The sequence below is a fragment of the Artemia franciscana genome, chromosome 2, assembly GCF_032884065.1.
Source record: "Artemia franciscana chromosome 2, ASM3288406v1, whole genome shotgun sequence".
Taxonomy (NCBI): Eukaryota; Metazoa; Arthropoda; class Branchiopoda; order Anostraca; family Artemiidae; genus Artemia; species Artemia franciscana.
In genome coordinates this window covers 6,118,899-6,143,394 of record NC_088864.1, presented here as the reverse complement: position 1 = coordinate 6,143,394, position 24,496 = coordinate 6,118,899, and the positions used below count along the sequence as shown (strand labels likewise).

The 24,496-nt window shown below is 35.7% G+C and overlaps 3 protein-coding genes across 3 annotated transcripts in view; 2 read left to right on the top strand and 1 right to left on the bottom strand.

Annotated features, from left to right (window-relative positions):
• Positions 1-24,496, bottom strand: part of LOC136034016 (zinc finger protein 436-like) — a 144,331-nt gene that overhangs the window by 101,380 nt on the left and 18,455 nt on the right. Inside the window, exons 2-3 of the mRNA XM_065715069.1 lie at positions 10,613-10,767; positions 4,367-4,537 (exon numbers count right to left, since the gene is read on the bottom strand). Of these exons, the coding sequence (XP_065571141.1) occupies positions 4,367-4,537; positions 10,613-10,655 (214 nt within the window). The 5' untranslated portion in view covers positions 10,656-10,767. The remainder of the gene's footprint in view (positions 1-4,366; positions 4,538-10,612; positions 10,768-24,496) is intronic.
• Positions 14,855-16,273, top strand: LOC136034009 (craniofacial development protein 2-like). The gene has a single exon (XM_065715059.1). The coding sequence runs from the start codon at positions 14,855-14,857 to the stop codon at positions 16,271-16,273; it is 1,419 nt and encodes a 472-aa protein (XP_065571131.1).
• Positions 17,356-18,138, top strand: LOC136034004 (uncharacterized). Its single transcript, XM_065715046.1, has one exon. The coding sequence runs from the start codon at positions 17,356-17,358 to the stop codon at positions 18,136-18,138; it is 783 nt and encodes a 260-aa protein (XP_065571118.1).

Genomic DNA, 24,496 nt, shown 5'->3' with positions numbered 1-24,496 from the left:
AATCTTTCGCGGGAAATTTCTCTTTTTAATCAATTAAAGGAGGTTTCTACCTCTGAAGAAGGCACAGGTGGTGTTGGTCCTGCCCCTGTTTACGTTAGTTTCTATTCCTTTTTTAGTTGGAGTTAGTAATCTATTATAATTTCTGCTCGTTGTGGGTTTCATTTACTTATTGATAGAGATTTATGGTAGTTTTGCAATTAAAAAAATTATTTGACTCTATTTCTGCTCTTTTTTTATTTAACTTGGAGCTCTTTACTTTTCGTTGAAGAGCTTCTTTTGTGGAAAGTCTTTTAAAACCAATCTCTGTTCGTTTTTAGTTTAAATAGTCTTGTTCGTTCGGTAGAAAAAAACATATTTTAAATTTTTCATTCTGGGGGGCATTTCAGTTTTGAAAAAAATGACTTTTAAGCTTGAATTACTAAAGCGCTCTAAATAATGATAATATTCTGAAAACACTGGAGTTTTTGGATATGCACTTGATCACACTTTTTGAAAAACCGTCAAAAACTTATAGCCATATGTTAAACTTATGCTATAGAGGGACGACATTTATATGATGGAAGCTTGGATAGAAGAGCGTCTTCTCTTTTATAACTTCCTCTTATAATATATATAATATATTATATATTATAATAAACTCTTCTCCTATAAATAAAAGTTTATTAAGACTTTCAGGAATGAATATCGGTATATATTAAACTGTCAGTATACATTAATTTGTTCCTTAAAGTAATCGTGCTTATGAGGGTAATTTTCTCCTTTTTGTACTGGAAAAAATAACGATACATAGCTTCAAACAAAGATTTTTTTTCAGTAAAATGCAAATTTTACAAAATTTTTTAATAATAGTTGTAATATAATGCTTTGGATTGAATTAACTGGGTTGAAAATATACATAATCGTTGGGGTTCTATAGGGTTAACGCAATTCTAAATCATGTTACAACCTTCAGTAAGACAAATATTAATCAACTACCCCCCTCCACGTGCCCTGAATGTTTCCACTTAATTCCATCAATCTTTCCTAAGATATCGCAGATAAACCCTTTTTTCTACCTTGGAGGCATATAATGCATAGAGTAAAAAACACATTAAAACCTAAAAGGGAGAAGATAAAATACTACTTCGTAGGCCTTGGAATAGAAAAATTTCGACGGCGTTTCACAGAAACAAAAATAAGAAACCGAGTAAAAAGGGTAAATATCAGCCAGCTAAAAAAAAGTGAAGTTAAAAGACAAAGTATATATTTCGGGAAGGACCTCGACCGAACTGTCTTAGTGCGGAACACACACACACACACACACACAACCAAAAAGGAAGAAAAAACTAAGCTTTTAAAGCTATCACTAACTAGACAGAGGGAGCACTAAAAAAAAATACAATAAAATAAGTCAAAACAAATTAAAAGTTGTTCAAAAATTGGACTGGGCAAGAATTTTGTCCCTACCGAGTAGTGCAGTCTGTCTACTAGCATGATTTTTGCAATTACTATTAGTTGATCTTGATTTAAAATAAGAAGGAATAATAATCAATTATCTTTTTATTAAAATGACGTAAATTGGGTTCATAGAAATATAAACTGTAGCTCTATTTAGAGCAAGGTCTTAAAGTATGCATTTTTTAATTTCAATTACCTAGAAAAAAATTATTGTGGTAAATCAATCACTGAGGAAACTGAAATTGGCCCGTCAAACAAAACTATATGAACTGGATGTTCAAAAGCGTGAAGGGTCGAAACAGTTATATTCGTCACTTTTGTTCTTAGACACTAGAGATTTATTTACAAAAAGCTTGTGTTTGTTTCGTCTTTCTCTCGGCTGCTGATAGGCTTAGCCACTCTGAGACTTCTCACAGGAGAACAAGAACCTACAAACGCCACAACTGAGCATAGGAACAATTTTTATCATTTCCAGAATTGAAAACGCGTTCAATCTTTAGTTCGTTTTTAAAGGAGACTGAATGAATAAATTTCTTTGATATTTTCCCAAGTTTATCAGGGGGTTCATTTTTTCCTTCCCTTACCATTTTCAATCTATTATTTTCTCACAAAGCATAGCGGAGTAACCATTGCAGAATGTAATATCTTTAATGGTAAATATTTCACTATTCATATTATTAACTTCGGAATAAAGTGAACATACCACTAGATACCATTTTCTATGCTCTTTCTGAATACAATAATCGCATTTCTCGCAAATTCAAGCCCTTTTTGAACCCTTGAAAATCACCAAAAAATTTCAAGTTTTTGGGTAAAAAAAAGCTTAAAACATTGGTTTCAAAACTTTCTCCATTTTTCCATACGCCATGTTTTTTCTGTCGGCTTTGATATTTTTTGACATATAGGTGAAACTGCAGTTGTTAAGCAGCCTATCTAAGAAGAGAACATGACCATTTGTTTTAATTTTTTATTTATTATTATTGAACGTATTCTTGACAAATCCATGTTAGTGAATTATACAACTTTTACAAAATAGATTTACAATAAAATAGTAAGTTTGAAACAAATGTTATATCCCCTTTTTAGGCCTGTATCCAAATATTATTTTCAAGTGTCTTTAAAGGGCTTAAAATTGAATTCGCTAGAAAAGCAATTATTATATCCGGAAAGAGCATGAAAAATAGGATCTAGTGGTATGTTCACTTTATTTGAAAGTCAATAATATGAGCAGCGAAATATTTAACCATTGTTTAATGTCATAGTGTTCAGAGCCTACATGATTATGTGAATAAACTCTTAGAACTTGATCAACTAAAGTGCTAACTATCCCTCTTTTTCAGAAGAAGTATGATTTGAAAAAAAAATATGCAAATATCGTGTGGTTGGGGCTTCTAAAGATAAAAAAAAATTAAGATTAGGATTATTTTTTCAGAATGAAAGTATTCAGAAAAAGCAAGCTTCCCTGAATACTCTGTAAATTGAAGATTCAAATCGATAGTGTTTAAATTTTCCAAAAATTCGGTCAGATAAACATACCACTCGTTTAAACGGACAAAACATTGTCAACAGATCTCATGCATTTTGTCACATGTCACTTTTGTTTCAATTTAATACCTGTAAATTGAATCAATGTTGACAAAATCAAGGAACAGAAAATACATGGGAAATATATAATTTGGGCTATATACATTTTTGAATGAAAATATTAAAAAGGTGACAAGGGACTGTTAAAAGGATAACCTAAAAAAAAAAAAAAAAAATGAAAACCACTTTGAAACAATCTCACTTTTTATCGAAAATGTCCGAATTTTTTTTCTCTTTTTGAAGGCCGGATCACATCTAGTTCATAATACTCGACTTGCTTTGATAAGATTTTCTTTGAGTTTCTTTGTTTTTTGCAGCATTGAGTTTATAATTTTCTATGTTCTTATGGTCAAAATACATCCTCTTTAAAAAAGATTCTGCGGTCTGAGGATTTTTAGTGTTCAAGAGAATACTACCCAAAACAGAACATTCGATGAAAACGATGTAGAAATTTTCCTTAAGAAGAGGCAAACTTGTTCCTAAAAGTAGATTTGAAGAAAAATGTATCCCTGAACCTAAGGCACAAAGGAAATTTAACGCAGAGGCGGGCAATAGTTCTTATAGAATCCATTTCTAAAAAGTCTTTTCTAAAGCATCATTTACTTTTTCTTTTTAAACTATAAATCTTGTTTGTCGTTTTCATTTTCTATGAAGCAATTGAATCTACATTTTGGCACGCAATCTCGAGGCCTTTTTATCCTGACAATGGGTTCCAAACTTTGACACATAGTTAAAAAAAACATAGATAAAAAAGACATATCGTTAGTAATGAAGTCTTTGATTTGAAGTGTTTTTCTTTTATAATAATTCATGTGGTTTTGATTTTAATCGAAGTTCTTGGCATTCCGCAAAAATCTCTCCAACACGAACTACAACTAGTCAAACTCGCCTTTCAGAAAGATTTTCCAAACTTGTAAGAATCTTCCAGAAGGGTGGCAAAAAATTAATAATGCTTCTTCTAAAAAGATACACCTTGAGTCATACAAATCGTAATTAGAAGTCAGTAAGTGAGTGAGACGGTATTAGACCCTTAAGGTCCAAACTGGTGGTGCTGATCTCCGTTTGGTGGTCTTTCAGCCACGAAGTGCAATGAGGAGTTGGGGGCCAACCATCGTGCTTTCATACTCCCTTCGTGCTTACCTTCCCAAGAATTCTCCAACCAGTTAGCAAGGACGGTTCACACCAGGACTTTCATGTACAAAGCGAAGTTTTGATTTGGTTCACTGCAAAGCGCAAAAACTGCAGTATTTTAATTACTGCCTCTATGGACCTATACCCCACAGGGGACTTCCCATATGCCCCATATGCACCTCTAATAAAAGCCTTTGAACATTTGGAAACATACCTTCATTACTGCCAGTACTTGAATCCTGATTATATGGATCAGAATCAGGTCCAAGCTGGGTACATACCATGGGAGAAATAACCAGTATATTGTCTTCTTGTAAAGGAGGTAGGATAAGATGATGGCTTCCAAATACCTCCTCATTATGATTTTGAGCTACATCCTCTACTTCTGAAAGAAAATAACTATTTTAAATAGGTATGCTGATTAATGGAAGTTTTCTAATTTTTTAAAAAACTTTGAAATCTTTCCAAACAGGCCAAGTAAGTTGTTTTTCTAAGAGTCAGCAGCTTCAAGATTTTTTTCCAAAGCCTGAGAGCGAAAATCGTGTGTTGATTCCCACAATAGCCCATAGACAAAATAAGTTTTTGTTTTTGTAAAACTTTGTCTTTAGTAACGAATTACTTCAAATGAAAGTCCACAGTACAAATATGCTGCATCTTGAAGATGTTAGTCTCGCAAACATAAAACAGCTTTTGAAAGGTGCTTCTCAGTTTCAATATTAAGCTTAGTTAGCAAATTTAAGTGTTTGGTTCTTTTAACGTTTGTCATACCTGTTGATCTTATATGATCTCCCTGAAACTTACAATGGCAAAAACGTGAGGTACAGTCTCACCTGTAGGAGAATAAGATAAACTAGAAAGATACCAATAAGGTTAGCATATTCTTATACAAACTTGCAGAAAGAAAAAGGTTTTAAAGGTAAATTAGCTACATCTTGAGCTTCATAGAAAGGTAATTTTCAAATTCAGATCCGACTATCCAGATTACTTCAATATGCTTCAAAACCGAAAGTTTTAATAGCCAAATTTACGCTTGGGCATTGGCTAGAATTTATAGTCCTTCCAAAGGTGTCAAAAACTCAAGCTGTCACCAAGCTTAGGGAGTGACTCATTTCTTAATTCAGTCAAATAATTTATAGTCTATAAGTAATTATTAACAAGTTGAGCTGAAATTCAAGCTCAGAAGAGATGTTTTCAGTGTTCCCTAGCTAGTTCATCATTCCATAGTACCTAATATAATGTAGCATCTTCTTCGTTTCCCAACGAATAGAGGAGTGGACACCTCAAAGAACTGCAGATCAACTTGGAATTGGCTTCTCATTAAGTAATTCCAGAAAATCCACGTTTCGATTCCTTTAAAAGAACATAAAAACCCATAAAAATAGTTGGAGCAGCATACAAGGCCTTTATTTTATAACAGCCTCCCTTCATCATTTTGAAAATATGACTGAAGCTCACCCCCCTCTTACAGATACAGAGCTTATTGGTCATGAGAATTGTCCCGGTTGTAACAGTATTTAAGGGGGGGGGGATTGCAAAGGAATGCACCCTTCAGATTAAGTCCATTTTCAACTGCTAATGTCTTACTTTTCTGATTTTACATAATTCTACTCATTGTTACAAATTTTGTTTAATCAAAAAGCTAAGTTCTAGTGCTTACTGGCCTCATTCAAAAGAGCTAAAATTTGAACTGTTAACCCCAAAAGTAAAGATAATTTCAAATTTGTACTCATCAGATTTTTAGACCACTGATCACAGCAGAATGAACTATGAATTTTCAAAAAAAAGCCAAACAAGTAAGATATGGGTTATCAGATGTAATTAAAAGTGGTTTTCTGTTAAAAAATTTTTTTACCAGATTTATTAATCAAAGACAACTTTCTTGTGGCTTATAACTTCCTCTTTAATCCTTCCCCCTCTTCTACCCTAACAAGAGCAAGTAAAAGTGAATTAGAAACTTATATAAGAGGAGCATTCCGGATTTTATCATGGGTATAATAAGAATCATGACAACTTAGAAAAAACAGCAACATCTGAAGACAAAATCTAGAGACGAACGACGCACGATGCCATTTACAGTGAAAAATCCTGTATGACCCTTAGCACAAGAGTAGTTAGATTTACCATTGAATGAATGATTGGTATATTTCAAATATTTCACCAGATACGGTACAGTAGTACACCCTTAAACTTTCCCCACTAAGGCCAAATCCAGCTGAGAAGCCAAAAACAAAAAGGAGCAAAAAGAAAAAAAGAAAAAAAAAGATAATAGGAACAAAAAGGTAAAATAAAAAAAGCTTGCGGTTGTTTCTAAGATCTCATCCTTGAAACTGGTCATCCTCTAACAACTTATTCTTACACAGACATGCCTCTCCACAGTAAACTTGAAATCAAAATTATTACATCCTTAAATACATTGGAAGCCACTAAAAGGTATACCCACTACCAAGAAATGTCAACCCTTTCCCCCAAATATAACAAGTAAAAAAGGAGGATTTAAAGAAATATTTATATTGACTTCGTAACCAGTTGAACATTATTCTTTTTAATCGTTGCCACCATTACGGATTGAAAATTGTGCTATGATTTTATAAATTCTAATGAGTACTATAAATCTATTTCTAGCTTTTAGAATCATATTGCAACATCTACTCTTTAGTACAGTAATTAAAAAGTACATCATTCTTATAAACTTGTATTTATAATCACTAATCAATAACATGGTGACAATTTTTTTCTACAGTCAAAAGTGTCGGAAACAAAGGAAGAATAGTTTAATATTTGTCTTAGCATAAACTGAGAATCAGAAACTAATAATAGATACGAAAACTAGTACAGCCTGCAAGCTACTCACTTGCAAAGATTGTCACTGTTTAACAGCCAACTGTTTCTTTCAACTTCCTAAACTGTCTCAGTAGATACGCATGTAATGCACAAAAAAAATCCCCAATCCTTGACTTTGCATTGTATATTTGCCAGTATGAAGACAAGTCATTCTCTATATAAAAAATTCTCTGTTTGATCCTTTTTGTTCCTTATTTCTTAGTTTTAACAGACTAGCATTTTTATGGTACCATATCAACTATTACCGAAGTCTCTTGATCATCAGAAACGTTTCGCACATGAACGATGACAGGCTACCAAAGATTGATCTTTTGACTATCCATCTAGAATCAAACGAAAAGTATGTCCCCCTAAATGGGTTGAAAAAGATCGTAAGGAGTGTTTACAGGAAATTGGAACTTCTTGGAAGAGGACAAGAATAAAACTTTGAATAAATTAGGGTAAAGGAGAGGCGCGTGGAGATGTGTCTACCTCAGGCGGTTTGGTGCTGCAGCGAGTCGTTAGTAGTAGCACTAGCTTGTTTGATAAAATAAGACATAAAATAATTCCTAGAAATTTCTACACCCTTAACCAAGAAGACGACAATGTTCTAACACCCTCATTACAAAGATGATCAAGATGTAACAGCCAATTGTTGCTTATAATTTCTTCTCTTGTCTTGAAATTTGAATCCGATTTTAGAAAACGTGTACTGCAACACTGAAGTTGGTAACGCCTTGAAATTTTGAAACAGTTTATAACATACAAAAAAATTTCATGTGTCACAACTGATATTCTATGCTTTGACCCCCTCATAAAGCACTATTTAGAAGCGTAGAAAAAACCTACCTTTCTTAGTTCAAGAGATTCTTTTGTTACAGCAGGTCAACTCTCTGACATCACTACTTTCTAGAGATTGACTCTAGTTTGCCTACTAGAACAAAACTTTATAGACGAAAGCAGAATCATGGCTTGACAGAATGAAGGTTTGGCAGCAAAAATTCAAAATTTTAGTCCTCTCCAACATAGACAATAAAACCCAACTTCAACTCACACTCTCTTTGCTCTGGTCCAAATACGAACAAAAACTATTTTCATCTTAACAACAAAAAACTATGTACCGATTCCCTAAATTTAATTTAGTATTCATCAATCTGGCCTTAAAAAATAAGGTTCAACTTTCAAAAGTAAAGAAGATTGAAAAAGACATCTATGTACTGCAATGGGTAGAGTCAACGGAGTAAAGAGGAGGACCTTCCTCCATGCATTCAAGGTGATGCATGTAGGGTAACTTAAACAAGCAAGCTAAGTTGAACTTTACTAAGTAATCAAATAGAAGTCCAGAAGAAATTAGAAGATTTTAGCCCCTTTTATATTCTCTTTTACTTTGAAAACTCTTGCCCTTCAGTTTAAAAATACTTATCAAATTTGTAAAGGATCATTGAAAGTATTGTGAGTCTCATCAAAGTGGGAAGCTCAAATATGGATTTATACGGGACTCAAATATTGATTTATGTATTCTCTTAAACTTGCGACAAATCAAGAATGATGGTATAAAGCTTTTAGATAATTATTTCACTCTGTTGCCAGTATCATAATAAAAGCAACAATATTCACCAGCCATAAGCATCCAACTATTTACATGATTTCAAACATAACAGATTGAGATTCTACAGAATAATGTTAAAATCTCAATAAACATACTTAAATTGCTAATCTTAATTGTTGGTATATTCTACTCCCAAATAATTAGTTCCATTAACACAAGTGAAACTAAATACACACAAACTATATAGTGTATATTTCACAATCCCAGAGTAGAATTGATGAAATATCAATAAGTCCATCAACTTAACTCAATGAGAACAAAGGTTTATAACGGAACAACAGCTCAGGCTACTTATAGGCTTTAGTTTAAAATATCGGGATTAAAAATACCTTCAGTGATATATAAGGTCTAAACAACTTATTTAAACAGCTCTAGATTAATAAAAAAATGAAGAGAAATCTGATCAAAGCTCAAGGCAGTTACAGTAGTTAAAACAGTTACAGAAGGTTACAGCTACAAATTTTATTCAATTTATGGATTATGCAGTAGTTTTAGGTGATGTGATGGTATCTCAGTAGTTTTTAGGTGATGTGATGATATCTATGGGGAAATCACACCAGCTTGAGCTTATTGTAATAATAGGTTATATCCAAAATAAGGTCTTTACCAAACGAACTCTCAAATAAGACTGATGTGATACAAATAAGACTGAAGTTTTAGGTGATGTGATAATATATCAGTAGTATTTTGTACAACTTCAAATACAAAACCTTTTACCATAAAGGAGTTTCTCATTTTCTCTTTTTACAATCTAGATTTATTTGGGAATCTTTTGTTAAGACTCCTAGATAAAACAGAACCCACTAAAGAATAATTTGCATTTTGAGAAAATTTAGACCCTTAAAAAAAATAAGCGCATCCCAAACTTCTGAACCAAAATCCTAAAAGTTAATTGACAAGGCATAGATATAAATTTTTGATTTTAACATGAGATTTTCGAGTTCCATCAGTTCACTTAATCACGGCCTTAAATGAAAGGCTACTTATTATTTCTGGGGATGAAACTTTGTCATTTACAATAACTGAGAGAGACTTTTTCGAGATGGCAACTTAATCCAATCCCAGCAATGTGTAATTTTATAAAATGGCTAAGCTCCTTTATAAGTTAATTCTAACATAAATTAGCATCCAAGGAATAGTTTAACCATCAACTATTAGTTGTTAATATTAAACTCGTTATATTAAGATTATTTGTATAAGTGTTATGTTTCTCTTCTCTAAAAAGTCATATATTGGTTAAAAGAAAAGCACCTCTCACTGGATTTTATTATTTTTCAGTTCTCTGATATATTCAAAATCCCCCATCCTAAATTCTTCTATTCTTCGTATTTTGTCATGTTTTTATCTTTTGTAATTCTTTTTCCTTTTTAACTGAGGCTTATTCCATTTTTTATTTATTTATCTGAACATAAAAGCCACATGGCTTTCAATATTACCTTTCTAATTGAAGGATTTCTTATATTGTTGGTTACAGATTAGAGTCTGAACATTTGAACATAAATGCAGTATAAAACCAAACTTCCATTAAAAAAAAACTTTTTTAGTTAAAAAAAAGTTTTTTTTTAATTTTTGGCCTCATTTCCTTACTCGTTACCATGTCCCATAAGCTGTTCTTTTCTAGAGGTTATTTTAGTTTCTTATTTTAAAAAATGTCCAAGTTTTTCAGCTGAAAGCAAGCATCTTTCAAATCGAGAAAGTTAAGAATTCTAGATAAAATAGAACCTAGCAAAAAAAATTTCCATTTTGAGAACATTTAGACTCGTCTAGATAAAAATAGGCACAATCTCAAACTTCCAATTTACTTTATAGAATCAAAATCCTAAGATTTATTTAATAAGGCGTATATTCATATGTGGTGTCTAAAAGATGTAATAAATTATTTACTTTAGTTTTAAAATGTTTAGCTCATATTGGAAGGAAGGGCATATTTTCTAATTTTTTCTACAGGCTACTTGTTAACCTAATGTAACAAAAGTGAATTTTAAATTCTTCTTATATACATTCGGCTAAATCAATGAAACAACTAGATACCTTGCTTTAAGATAGACCCATCAGGGACATCAGCAGTGTCCATTATTCCTGTAATTAATCCAATTAGACAGTGAGATTGCTTCCCCAAGTTACAGTTCCAGATAATTTTACTTCTTCCAACTCTGATTAATTCACATTTTTGGCTATATCATATCCTGAAAAAGGACAATAGAATAAGAACCAAACAACAGTGCATCTATGTTCTTGCAAAATCAACAATAAAAAAACAAGACATGAGCTAAAAATGAAAATTTAAAACTGCATCTCTGACAATAAGTTTAGATTCGTGCAACCAGATTCATCAGATCAATACCTTAGATTAAATATTAACTTTGATTCCGAGAAGGAGAATTAATATAAATTTTAGCATGACAAGACATGGCCATATCTGAACAGTGAAAACCTTAAAGGATTTTCAGTATAAGGACTGGTTTTAGCTTTGACTAACTAAACTTAGATATTGAACACAAAATCCAGACTGAGGGATCCTAAGAGTAAAATTTTCTATTATTTAAATCCGTTAATCAAATTTGGTTCCATTGCAACTGAATCACTGTGTAATTGAACCCTCATGCAACTGAACCACCCTACTAAGTTATTCAGTATTCTACAAGTACAGGACAATAACAATGGGTAAAACACAAGCTAGAATCTTTACATGTTCAACCTTATTGGAATCGTTTGTTTTTTAAAGTCATCATATAAATGCCCGTCAAGATTATACATAAAAAAGCTCTGTTTCTTGTCACAAAATAAAGAAAATCAGAGTGTCACAAACCATTAAAGCTAGATTTATTTCTCCTTTTTTATATCTGTTGATTGGGTTCCCTTCACCCTTTCACTCTCTACGGGTCTGGGCATTTACCCCCGGAAAATACCCCACGCGAAAAATACCTACCCTGCTGGAAAATACTCCCCTGCTTAAAATACCCTCTGATGAAAAATATCCCACCCCAGCAGAAGGCTGGTTTCCAGTCACTTTTGACTTTAAAAAAGGACTAGAAGTCTCAATTTCTGATCAAACGAGCATCCTTTGAAGTTTCTATGACCATAAAGCGAAGGTGTGGATAAGGAATGGGGAGCCCTCTTTTATAGAGAATCTTTTGCTCCATCAGGCGCACAACTCCATCAGGAGGGGCTTAAGGCCCACATATGATTTATTAAGCGTATTATATATTAGGACAGAATTTAAGGATAAAGGTCCTCCAAAACCATTGATAGCACATATAATATTGAATTGACACTACTGTTACTGGTTAAAACACAAACAACAAGAAGAAAAACGGAGAATTTTGTTTGTAAGAGAGTAAAACTTAAAAAAAAAAATCAACATTATAGCCAAGGACCATCCTCAGAAAAACAACCAAAGAAAATATAATGAAGTCTTAGTTAAACTCCACTGAAGTAAAGATGCTAGGACTGTTTTGAAACTTCTTAGTTGAAATGGTAATATTTTAATGTAAGTTTCTTTTATATTTTCATTTGTTGTTTTGGTGACGATAGCCCTTGGATATAGGGTCAAAATATTCATTTGTTTGCTAAAGTACCACTCTCTTACCAGAAACATTCCCTATTGTACTACTTGTGTACTCCATTGTACTCCATTTTGTCCTATTGTGCTACCACAGAACACAACCTCATATGACCAAACTTTTCAGCAAAGAAAATTCTCCTGGGATCAATTTGATTATTTAATTGAAAACAATTGACCATTGAAGACTGTTTAAAGAATTACAAAAGAGATTGATTTAAGGACTGAGGTATATGACTAAGATGCATAAAGTATCAGTCATAAACCTACCTGCAAAACCAGAAACCAATTGGAAACACTGAATCACATATGTTTAAAAGAGTCCAAGAACAGAGTGCCCACAAGATAACATAGAGGAGCTCTTTTTCCTTTGAAGTCCAGGGCTATGTTTAAGCATTAGGGAAGGGGGAGCACAGATGAAATGGAAGCAACTCTGATAATTCAATCAATGGAAAGTTTCCACACATAGTAACATAATAATTTAAATATTGTAGGGATTATTTTACAATAAAATATATTTTTGTAACACTGATTGCCTCAATCATACATTGTAATCGTATAATCCTAAAATAAAAACTTTAATGACGAAAATTTGTTCTTTGATAGATTGAGAAATTCTCTGAGTATTATATTATCAGAGTTGATTCAAGCTAACTACCCCTGTCCCCCGCTCCCTCTCTTTAATCTTTGGATACAGCCTAGAGCTCTATGTAAAAGTTTACATTTTTCAAGGACTAGATAAAATTGTGCTTTTTTCTAATTATTATTGTTCAATGTGCTAAATAATACAGACTTGAATAGAAAACAAGCAAACACCAAAAAAACAGAAAAATGAAAACAAAAAGACGAAATAAAAAATAAATATGTATACAATTGTTGAGTTCAGAAGAGGTCATCAAAAAGAGTATTATCCAGTTAAATCAAAGCAGACTATAAGTCAAACTATATTTATTTAAAGTCAAAATCAGGTCTCATAAGCTGGCCATTATCTTAGTTTAAGCTGCAGTCTAAGCCTATTATGGTTGTACATGATGTACAATCATGTTCGAAAAGCAATTATTTATATATTACAAAAGAAATTGATTTTATGAAAACTCAATAAGATGAGGATAGAAAATTTGGAGGTAGAAATTTGAAAATATGAAAAATTTTATATTTCTTTTCTTTTTTCTAGGTAAGATATAAACATGTTATTTGATGTTCAATTCAGTACTCTTTGAAAATGTATTGATTTCCAATATTACAAAAGCCATTTTGAACCCCTAAAGTGAAACTCTGTTTCTTTCTATGCCAGTTGAACAAAAGAAAAAACAACATTTGATTTTAAAAATTTACACATTGACCTGCTCCAAATTTATTGGAATACTGATTAACTACAACAAACCTGCCAATTATACCTTTTTATCTTGTTATTTTCAATAGTGCCAATACTTAAGAAAGCACAAATCAAGAAAAGAACAGAACAAAGAAGAAGAAGTAAGATTGAATTATTGAAGTTATATCAAATTTATTTCTACGGAATAAACAACTTTGATTCAGTTCCAATTTAATGGTTGCTACAATGCCAATTTAACATGAGTCCCCTCTCCCCTAGTGCAATCAAGCATAGCCATAAGGGTGGCCAACTTGCACACTTGTCATCTACACCGCACTATTTTTTACCTCATTACACTCTTTTCCTCCACTGACCAGAATTGCACTCTTTTTGCTTCTTAGTCACTCTTCGCACTCTTTTGCAAAATGATGACAGGAAAAGGATTAGCAAAAATAAAGAACTTGAAATTAAATTATTGGAGTGCAAAAGATATGAAAATTAACAATAGGACATATGTTATCTCTTGCTGTGCTGTACCCCATTTGTCTTCCCAGTATTTTGAACCTTTTAAGAAGAAATAGATCAAACCAAAGTCAAATTAAAAAGCAAAACATGGAAATTCAAATTTAATAAAAAGGAGTCAAATGCTGTTAGGCACAACCATTTCTTGGGGATATAATAAAGAAGTTGGTTTTTGAACTTTATTATTATTTATGAAATTCTGTATAGTCATTGATGAGTTCTGACTTCTCCTTGACCAACATTGCAAATGTATCAAAGGAAATGTTGTATCAGTTGTATCACTTAACATTTTTTGCGAGCTAATGATGTTATTTTGACACACTAGTAAATTTAAATTTGACCTTATGAGTTGTTGTGATAAAAAACCAAAACTCATTTTTTCTCTGATAGACATGATCTAAAATACCCCTTTCTCAAAAATCTTGTCTCATTTGCATTTGTAAATGTTCATTAATTTTCTATTTATTTGCATATATCTCGCCATATTAATGTTCTCAATTTATTTTGGCTTTTCTTATCAACTTTTTTTATATAGATTTAATTCATAATATTTGTTGACACAATTTGTAGTAGTCAGAGCGCCAGATTCTGTATCTTGCTTATTTCGATTAGTACCCATGCCGGAAGGTACACAAATATTAAGGGTGGATCCCATGGTAGTCGACCATGCTGAAAACGAATATCGTAGGGCGCATGTTCGCCGTTGGGGCGTTTCTGAGATATAGGCCAAAAACACCAAATTTGGCCTATAATGGGGTTCGATGCTTCTAATTTTTTTTTTACAGATAAGATTGGTCGAATCCAGTGTACCCTTACATCAATAGAAAGAAGATACTTGGGGCTACACGAATATGATTTTTGTTTGTAAAAATAAATGAAAAATAGTACACTTATTACTGCAGTTTTAAAAAAAGTCAGATTTTTTTTAACCTCAAAGCAGTGGAAGGGTGTAAACACCACTGAGCTCCACGCCGAGCGATTTGGTGGCCAACGCGCTCCAGGTGACCCGCAAGACTGGGGACCTTGCGGTCAACTCTATTTCCAAGAAACATTGAAGGATCTGAGACCTAGAAGAAAAGTTGTAACAACTACGGCGTCCCCGGCAAGCGACGCGACTTTGAATATGGCGGCGAAGTCGAAAAATCTTTTCAACGCCATAAATCTAGGAAAACCTACCACAGTCATTAAACAGGCAAAATCCAGAATAAATGTTGGATGCTGGAATGTAAGATCCGCTAAACAAGAAGCCACACAAGCTTATCTTGTCCATGAGATGGAGAAGTACAACATAGACATACTCTGCATATCTGAGACCAGAATCTCCGGTTCTGGCTCTATAGTTATAACGGCTCCAGAAACACTACATCAGTTCCACTTTTTCTATTCCAGAATAGAAGATAATTCAGGACTCCACGGAGTTGGTTTCATCACGAACCAAAGAACCAGAAACGCTCTCCTAGAATGGGAACCAGTCTCCTGTAGACTTGCTAGAATCAGACTAAAAGGAAACCCTGCAAATGTGTCCATAATTTCTACCTATGCCCCCACCCGTGACGCTACTGAAACGATCAAGGATGATTTCTACGGTGATCTGCAGCAGTTGTCTTCTTCTATAGCCGCACGTGATTACTTGATTGTTGCTGGAGACTTCAACGCAAGAGTTGGTCCATCTGACCAGACCACAAGACAAATCCTGGGAAAATTTGGACAGGGTCACAGATGCGAGAATGGGCAGAGGTTGGTAAACTATGCCTTGACGAACCACCTTGTTATCACCAATACCATATTTCAACACAAACCTAGCCACCTCTTAAATTGGCATTCCAATGACGGTGTCACTAAGGCCCAAATTGACTTCATTCTCGTACGCCAGCGCTGGAGAAGCTCCGTGCAGGACTCTCGCTCTTACAACGGCGCGGACACAGGCTCACAGTCTGGATCTGACCACAGGCTCGTCGCAGCAAAAATTTTGCTACGTCTTGCAATTCGAAGAAAAAACAAGTCCAAGGTCGGCTTCGATATCGGTAAACTTCAAGACAAAGAAGTACGGCAGGCCCTCGATTTGGGACTAACTAACCGGTTTGACGCCCTCAGCTCTGATGAAAACCTAACCCCCGATAAGAGATGGGAGACCTTTAAAACCGTGATGACAGAGACTGCCGATGAGATCCTAGGCCGAGCAAAAATCAAACGACAACACTGGATAACCGCTAGAACCCTGTCAATAGTCGGTGAGCGAAGACAAATAGGGGAGGCCTTAAAGAAGAAACAAAGGAGTTACGCAGACAGGTAAAACGCTCTGTTCGGCTGGACCGCCGCCAAATGTGGGAAGATGCTGCCGAGTCATTAGAGAAAGCAGCACGCTTACATGACACCCGCAAGCTTTACAAGATCCTGAAGGAATCCGTTGGTAAGAAAGCTGCTGTGTCAGAAATAATCAAAAACAGATCAGGAAAAATCATTAGTTGTCAGAAGGAACGTTCAGCAAGATGGAAGGATCACTTTCAGCTCCTCCTGAACCCATCCCCTTCATCTGCTCATGACGCCTTCCCACCTTCCGTCTCTAAAGAGCCTTAAGATATCGAGCTGGATACACCGATCAGAGCCGAAATACTAAAAGCGATCAAAACCCTAAAAAGCCACAAAGCCCCAGGTGAAGACGGCCTCCCCCCGGAACTATACAAACAATGCCCTGAGGTCACTGCTGAACAGCTCCATGGCATTCTCGAAGAAGTGTGGATGACCAACACTTTTCCAAAAGACTGGAAGACATCAGTCATCCTCCCTTTCTATAAGAAAGGAGACAAAACCGAATGCAAAAATTACTGCGGAATAAGTCTCATAGACATTGCCGTCAAAATATTCGGGATCATACTCTTGAACCGCTTCAAAGGGGCAAGGGAGGAAAGAACTCGAGGAAATCAAGCCGGCTTTCGACCAGGTAGAGGGTGTACTGATAATATCTTCGCCTTTCGCCTCATTACCCAGCAGTTTGAAAGATACAACCTACCCCTAATCTTGATGTTCCTGGACTTCATTGCTGCCTTCGACTCTGTCACTCGCCAGAAACTTTGGAAGATCCTAGAGAATGACGGAATGCTGCTGAAGTTTGTTGAACTGATAAAGGCATACTATGACGCTTCAGTGAGCCGAGTTAGAATCTATGGCGAAGAAACCGAAGAATTTCTGGTTGAGTTCGGAGTAAAACAAGGATGTGTCCTCTCTCCGACTCTGTTCAATTATTGCATCGATTAGGTGCTTGAAAATGCTATATCGTCTTATCCAGGAGCGCAGGTTGGACAGAATCTCTCACTGACTGACCTCGATTATGCGGATGATGTTGGCCTCCTGTCAGACCCTGTAGAATCCCAAAACATGCTTGACAGCGTTGTGGCCTGGGCAGATCTGATCGGCTTGAAAGTCAGCACAGAGAAAACGAAATTCATGGCTATTAACCACGACACAGGACCATTCCCACTAACTGTCAACCAAGTTCAGCTGGAAAAAGTCAACCGTTTCACATACCTAGGCTCCCAGCTTTGTACTGACGGATCTTCCGACGCTGATATCCAACAGAGAATACAGAAAGCGCAGACAGTCTTTGCCTCCCTTCGGAAACCCTTATGGAATCGCCGTGAAATCAGTGCCCAAACGAAAGTTCGAATTTACATGGCACTAGTCCGCACCGTTCTCCTTTACGGGCGCGAAACATGGTCGGCAAAACTACAACAAGAGAATACACTTAAGGTGTTTGAGCATACTTGTCTACGAAGAGTTCTCAGAGTACAGCTACGTGACCGTATCTCCAACGTGAATATACGTCGAATGTGCAATATTCAGAGAGATGTTGTGCTCACTATTAAAGAACGCCTTTTGAAATGTTTGGGCCATGTATTACGGAAACCGCCAGAGTACCTGCCTCGCCAAATACTTCTAGTTGAGCCTATTAGCTACTGGAAGAAACGCCAAGGAGGACAGAGGAAGAACTGGTGGAACCTGGCCAAGTCAAACCTTGAACCAATCGGGGGTTTCAGAAAATTCGGTCACAGATGGTTAACACAGTGGCTCGCCTTTGCAGAGCAGCTGGCACAAGATCGATCAACATGGTCCAAGAAGGTCTCTAAGATCATCGATGCTGGGCGAGGTGGAAACGCCTGATTCCCGCCACAAGTACAAGTAAGTAAGTAAGTACCCGATAATATGAATTTTGTTTAGTAACCTGCTACCTAGCGGGGATTTGATTGATAATCTAAGCAGAAGAAATTGATAAGCAGACGATGAAAAAGAAAAGTGAGTCAGGTATGCCAAGATAAAAAAAAAAACAGTTACTTCAGGTTGATTCAATATGTGATTCTGATGCAAATACTGATTTGCTGATGGATGATAATGAAGAATATGACACAAATTTAGAAGATCAAAAAACAATTTTTAAAGAAATAGAATTTTTAAAAGCACTTTTGGTCTTGTAAAGTTGGCTGGAAAAATGAGTTTAATTTTTTTTGCAGAAGTAAGAGACTTAATAAAAGTAATTTACAACATTAAATATCACAAGAAACTAGGTGATACTGACTAATTTAGATTTATAAGGACTGATAAAAAGGCATTTTACATTGATCAATCAGATTTAGTATTGGAACTTCCAGTTCTAGTGAAAATGCTTGTCAAATGGAACATCTGTGATTTGAAATTGATCTGTCAATATTTAATCTAATATCTTGCTTTTCCTTCATGAAGCACCAAACAACCATGCAACAGTCGAAAAATCTCTGCAAAATCTCAGTCGAAATCTCACGGCGATAAGTAAAGCTGTCGGAGCTAGTAAAGCTAGCACAGGGAGTGAAAAGTAAATACCCAGATCACTTCAAAAACGTACTCCTACGGATAGAAGGCTTCCACCTCCTGCTCAACTAACTCAAGGCAGTTGGTAAGATAATGGACAGCTCCGGACACATAGAGATTATAGTGCAGGCAAAGCCGCTGCTACCTGATACATGCGAAAAGGTATTTCAAGGGAAAGGCTACAACCAACATATCAATACCTACTGCATACTGTACAAGGTCTTGCTAGCCCTCTACTGGGAGTACTTGGAAGAGTATTACTCCGAAGCACAAGAAGACTTATTCCGTCTGGACCAGCTGGGTAGTGCCATTGAGTTATTCAGGACTTCATTGGCAAACGGTACTAACGTGCGAATTGCACTTCAGAAGGCAAACGATACCTTAATCACTTTGGCTCCCATAATGAATAACTTCGAAACCCTTCGAAATGCGTCACCCATGTTTGCTTTCTGGCGGTAGTTCTTGGAAATACTTGAAATAGCGATGCAATTCAATCATGCTGAACGAGACTGTGACTGAGAGTCTCATTTGACAGCAACTGCTCGGATGTTGCCATACTTGGTGGTGGCTGACCATCCTCAGTATCCAATATGTCTCATACAGTACCTATATGACATGCTACGTTTACCACAAACCTTTCCTGATGTACACAGAAGGCTCATGAAAGGATACTCTATAGTGAAGAGAACGCACACCAGGTTTACGGCCACCTGTTCCAATCAGATACTGGAATGTAGAGTGAACAAGGATGCAGAGACGACGGCCGGAATAATAGGAGAACAAATGGATGAGAGACAGACTGAAGGTTGGATTCTTACCTTACCGATTTCCGCTGCCATCAGCAATGGTTTCCTGGAAGTAGTCAACGTATCCACAGAGACATTGAAATATCACGAAGACAATCAGTCGACAACGACGCGATTACAACTTACACGAGATAGAGTTCGAGACATTTTCACTACATGTGGCAATCCGTTCAGCAGAGTGAACTTTGACCTAGTGAATATTGTGACGTCAGAAGTCGTGGACGATGAGAAGATTGTTTCTGATATTACTTGCATAGCCACAAAAGGAAACGAGGTGGTTGAGGACTTTCTGTGGAACAGGAAAGGCGATGTGAAAAAGATTGTACTCCGAACTGTCCCTTTAGAGAAAAAAACTCAGAAGGTGAATGGTGTCCCTAAAACCGATCTCCTGAGCTCTGAAGTAACAGCCTTGAAGAGAATCATTACTGCTCAGTTGAGCTACAGCAAAGAAAAGGAGAAAGGCGTTGCAAAGATCCTCACAAAATAGATTCTTCTTTTCCCTCCATCCATTTTTGAACATCTTTCACAACAATCAACCAAGACATCCTCTGGCTGAAAAATGAGGGCGGGGAAAAAGCTGTGCTGTTGAACTGGCTAAGAAAAAAAGGAGGACTTTCATCTTTTCCAGCCACTGTGAAATCCAAAGAAACAACATCAGCTACAGTACACATCATTGACCTAATGTCCAAGATAAGGTCATATCGGCCTGCCAGGTTTGAAACAGTCAAATCCTTTGCGGAAAGATTGCTTCTATCATTGCTGAATTATCGTCCAGTGGGTATTCCTGAAGTCCACATTGTCGCACATTGGTACGACGGGCTGTTTGGGAAGCTCACGGACACCGGAGGTTTGAAATCAGCATGCTGACTCCGTCGAGGGAAAGAGAAAAACCTCCAGATTTCCGCTCTTAGCACAATTGAAGAATGGGATCCCGAATTTGCAAGCTCAACGTCTAAAAGCCGGCTCCTCGAAATTTTGTATGAAACCTGGGAGCAGACGAGTGATCAGCTTCCGAACGCACTCGACATTTTTTTCTCAGGTGGGCTCAAGAAGAGATTCAAAGTGTGTCTGGTCAAGCGTAGCTGCTGTCCAACTTTACCAGAACACTGTTACTACGAGGAATGCTTGACCTCCAACCACGAAGAGGCTGACCAACGCCTTATGACACCTGTCAAGTACGCTAGCCGTTATGCTTGTAGCATCGTTGTGCATGCCAACGACACAGACGTGGCAGTAGCCTGTGTTCATTTTTTTGAAGAGCTTCAAGCTGAAGGACTGAGCGAACTTTTCTTGTAGTTCCCGACTTACATTATCCCAGTACAAGAGACGGCGGATGGAGTCCACTTGTACAAAGAGGAGCAGATTGTTACCGTTCATGCAGTGTCTGCCAGGTTGTGACACAACGAATTTTTTCTTCGGCGTTGGGAAAGCTTCTTTATTAAACACCGCGGTGTCTCCAACTTTTGCCTCAAAAATGGTGTCTGTGACGGAGCAGATCAAGGATGCAGAAGGAAAGCTTTCAGTCGACAAGTTTAGAGAATTTTACGGCCTATCAAAATTCCTGGTCATTGTAAACAATACGGTAAACAGGCCGGATTCAATTCACTGGCCAGTGTAAGGGCTTATGTTCGGTGCCAGAAGCAAGATGTGGAAAGACTTCCACCTTTTGACAACACCTTCAAGCCATGCATACAAAGAGCCATATTCGCTACATGGATAATCTTGTCGTCAGTACAGGCTCGGCCGAGCATTCCAGATCCACTTCTCCTTGGATGGAAGATGGCTGAAGGGGAGTAGATGCGGTCGTCTCAAACTGTAAAGAAGCATCAAGCCTGGAATCTTACTGCAGATGCAAAAGTGGAAGATGCAGGAAAGACTGTAGCTGCTCAAAAATGAAAGGATGCTGCAGCTTATGCTCCTGCCGCGGAACGAGGAGGGCATGCAGGGAGTCTGACCTTGCCCCATCTGAATTCTCGGAAGAAGAAAATGAGGAATATTTGTGAAAATTTTATTTGATACCTTTTACTTTTGATTACAACAGGTCCCTAATCAGTTACTATTACCCAAATTTACAGGCAGGCCGAATAAGACAACTCCAATGCGCCAACCTAATCCATCTGTGAAGGAGAATTCTTTTATGTAGTAAATAGCTCAGTCATATTACTGGCAAATCAGGTCCCAAAAAGGTAATTGCAGACGCCTTAGTACACCAGAAAACATATTCGTCCATTCTATAAAAAAAAAAAAAAAAAAAAAAAAAAAAAAAAAAAATTAGTCAACATTTTTTTAAACCTATTTTTATTTTTAAGTAAAAGTTAAAAATTTTAAACAGGTAGGAAGTTTGTAGTATTCCTACCCTTTGAAGAAAAAAAAATATTATTGTATGTCCCTTTTCACGATACGGCTAGTGGTCATTTCAGTGACACTACAAAAAAAAATCGCAGACCTTTTAAAAATAAAAATAGTTTATATGTTTTAGCTCAAATTGTACGGAATTGAATATACTTTCTTTTCGAATATGAAAAAAAATTTGTTACCTTGAAGAAATTTAGAGTTTTTAGCTTTTCTTTGAGAAATTTGTTGAATTTTACAGCACTTATTTTGAAACTACAATAAATAGAGAAAAAAATAGTTTTTTTTTTAAATTTAAAAATCATATTCTTGTAGATCTAGATCTCTTCTTTCGATTCATATAACATTACGCCACATTCCTCATCCCAATAAGTCGCAAAAAATTCCTGAATCGTCATGCTTAGTTATAGGCTAAATTTGGCGTTTTTGGCCTATATCTCAGAAACGCCCCAACGGCACAAAGGCGCCCTACGATATTCGTTTTCAGCATGGTCGACTACCCTAGGAACCGTCCTCAGCATTTTTGTACCTTCCTGCATGGGTGGGTGCACGATACAGAATCTGGCACTCTGACTATAGGTAATTGTGGAAAAATTACCACTTTTGGGATAAAATACGTATTTAAATTTGATGGGGTGGCTATTGCTAATTCAGTATAATCTGAGACCAAAAATTCAATAAACTTTTCAGCTTTATTTTCTGTGAATCAATAGTGTCTGCAGTTTGGCCATTGGGGTTATAGAAGCTTTTTATGTAACTTTTGGTGTTATTCAATCATATATTTATTTCGATTGCATCAACATCATTTAAAAAATCAGAGAAATTAATTCCACAAAATTTGATACTATTACTTAATATTAAATCTACACCCCTACCTTTTCTCTCTGATGACCTATCCTTCCTCAGGATAATATATCCTAGGGACTTTATTTGTTGATTTTGGGTCAAATGTGTTTCCTGAAGTCAAACAATATCAATCATTTCACTTATTTTCTGAAAATGATCCTACATTCCACTGAATTGTTCAGATGTGCTGCTTTAGTTTTCATTTGACTGTGTGTCAATGTTTAGCTTTGCTAGGAGTGAAGCAAGATCATTTTGCTTGATTAAGCATGTGACAGGGTAGGTATACGTTTCTCAATTCATTTGTGATTGTTGCTTTCTGTGGCTGTAGAAGGTTCATAGATTGAACTATGGTGGAGTTTAATATGAAAAGGCTTATATTAGGTGTTAGATTTTTGGCTGTTCATCAGAGTTGACAGTAATTAGGGAACTAATTCCTGGTACTGCTTTAAATTCAGTACTGCTTGGGGGGATGACCATACAGACATCTTCTCACTGAATGAAGAGACTGGTTGGCTCAGCATTGGTCATTCTCTTTGGTAGGATTGTCAGCTGGGGTGTTTTGAGGAATGAGTATTGTAGGGGGTAGCCTACTAGTTGCTTTAGGTAGAATGAGGTTGGGTGTTCTATGAGTGTTAGCATTAGGAAGTTTCATAAAGGGTCTAGTTTGGGGTGAATAGGCTGCATTTGGTTACATAGCTGCAAATAGATAAGGTATAACTTTCTCTGGAGCTATTTGGAGAGTTAGTGCTTGTTTTTCATATGCAGGGCATAAAGTTTTATTGGAAGAAAAATGGGGCCCTTTGCAATCAATGCATGTTGGCTGAACATTTTTACAACTTAACATTCCTTTGGGGTAGGAGTTCTTACATTTACTTGCAGGTTTGTAAGATGTCTGTGCATTTGTTTGTTGAGTGTCTTAGTTTTAGACATTTTTGGCATTGGATTGGTTTTGGCTTGTAGGGTTTTTGAGGTTTAATTTCTTCAAAGAGATAAACCTTGCCTTGGATACATTACCTCTGATGATCTCCAGCAATAAATAAAAATACAAAAGTTTTGAATATTTTGAAGACACAGTTGGTTTTCATTAGTAATTCTTCTGATGATAATACACTCAGTTAGTGAACTTCTAAGCCAATGGACCAGTAAAATTCACTGATCTGGTAGTTGTTACATTTATTTCTGTATAAATATAGTTTGTGTTAATTGTAATATTTTAGTATTTCTGCTGATGATGAGGACCAACTGTGTCTTTAAAATATTCAGAACTTTTGTATTTGCAACTCTAAGTTCAGCAACATTCTATTTACACTTAGATAAAGAAGAAAATTGTGCCAACTTAACTAAGAATTACCAATTTAGCAACATTTTGTTTATAATCAGAAGAAGAAGATGATTTTACTAACCCTATAAGAATTCAACATAAATTTAAGCAAGATTATGGACCTCAAAACTTTGAATGAGCTCAGTTGATGAATGTTTTGAGCCAATGGACTCATAACATTGAGTGATCTAGAAGTTATTATATTTATTTCTGCATAAACATAGTTTGTGTTAATTTTTAGTACTTTAGTATTGCTTTTGATGATGAAGACTAACTGTTTCTTCAAAATATTCAAATATTTTCTATTTGTTATTCACTGTCAAATAGAAAACTTATCCCATATGAAACTCTT

Coding starts and splice junctions, on each gene's coding strand:
- LOC136034009 (XM_065715059.1), top strand. CDS start 14,855: ATGAAAAATAGTACACTTATTACTGCAGTTTTAAAAAAAGTCAGATTT.
- LOC136034004 (XM_065715046.1), top strand. CDS start 17,356: ATGCTTGACAGCGTTGTGGCCTGGGCAGATCTGATCGGCTTGAAAGTC.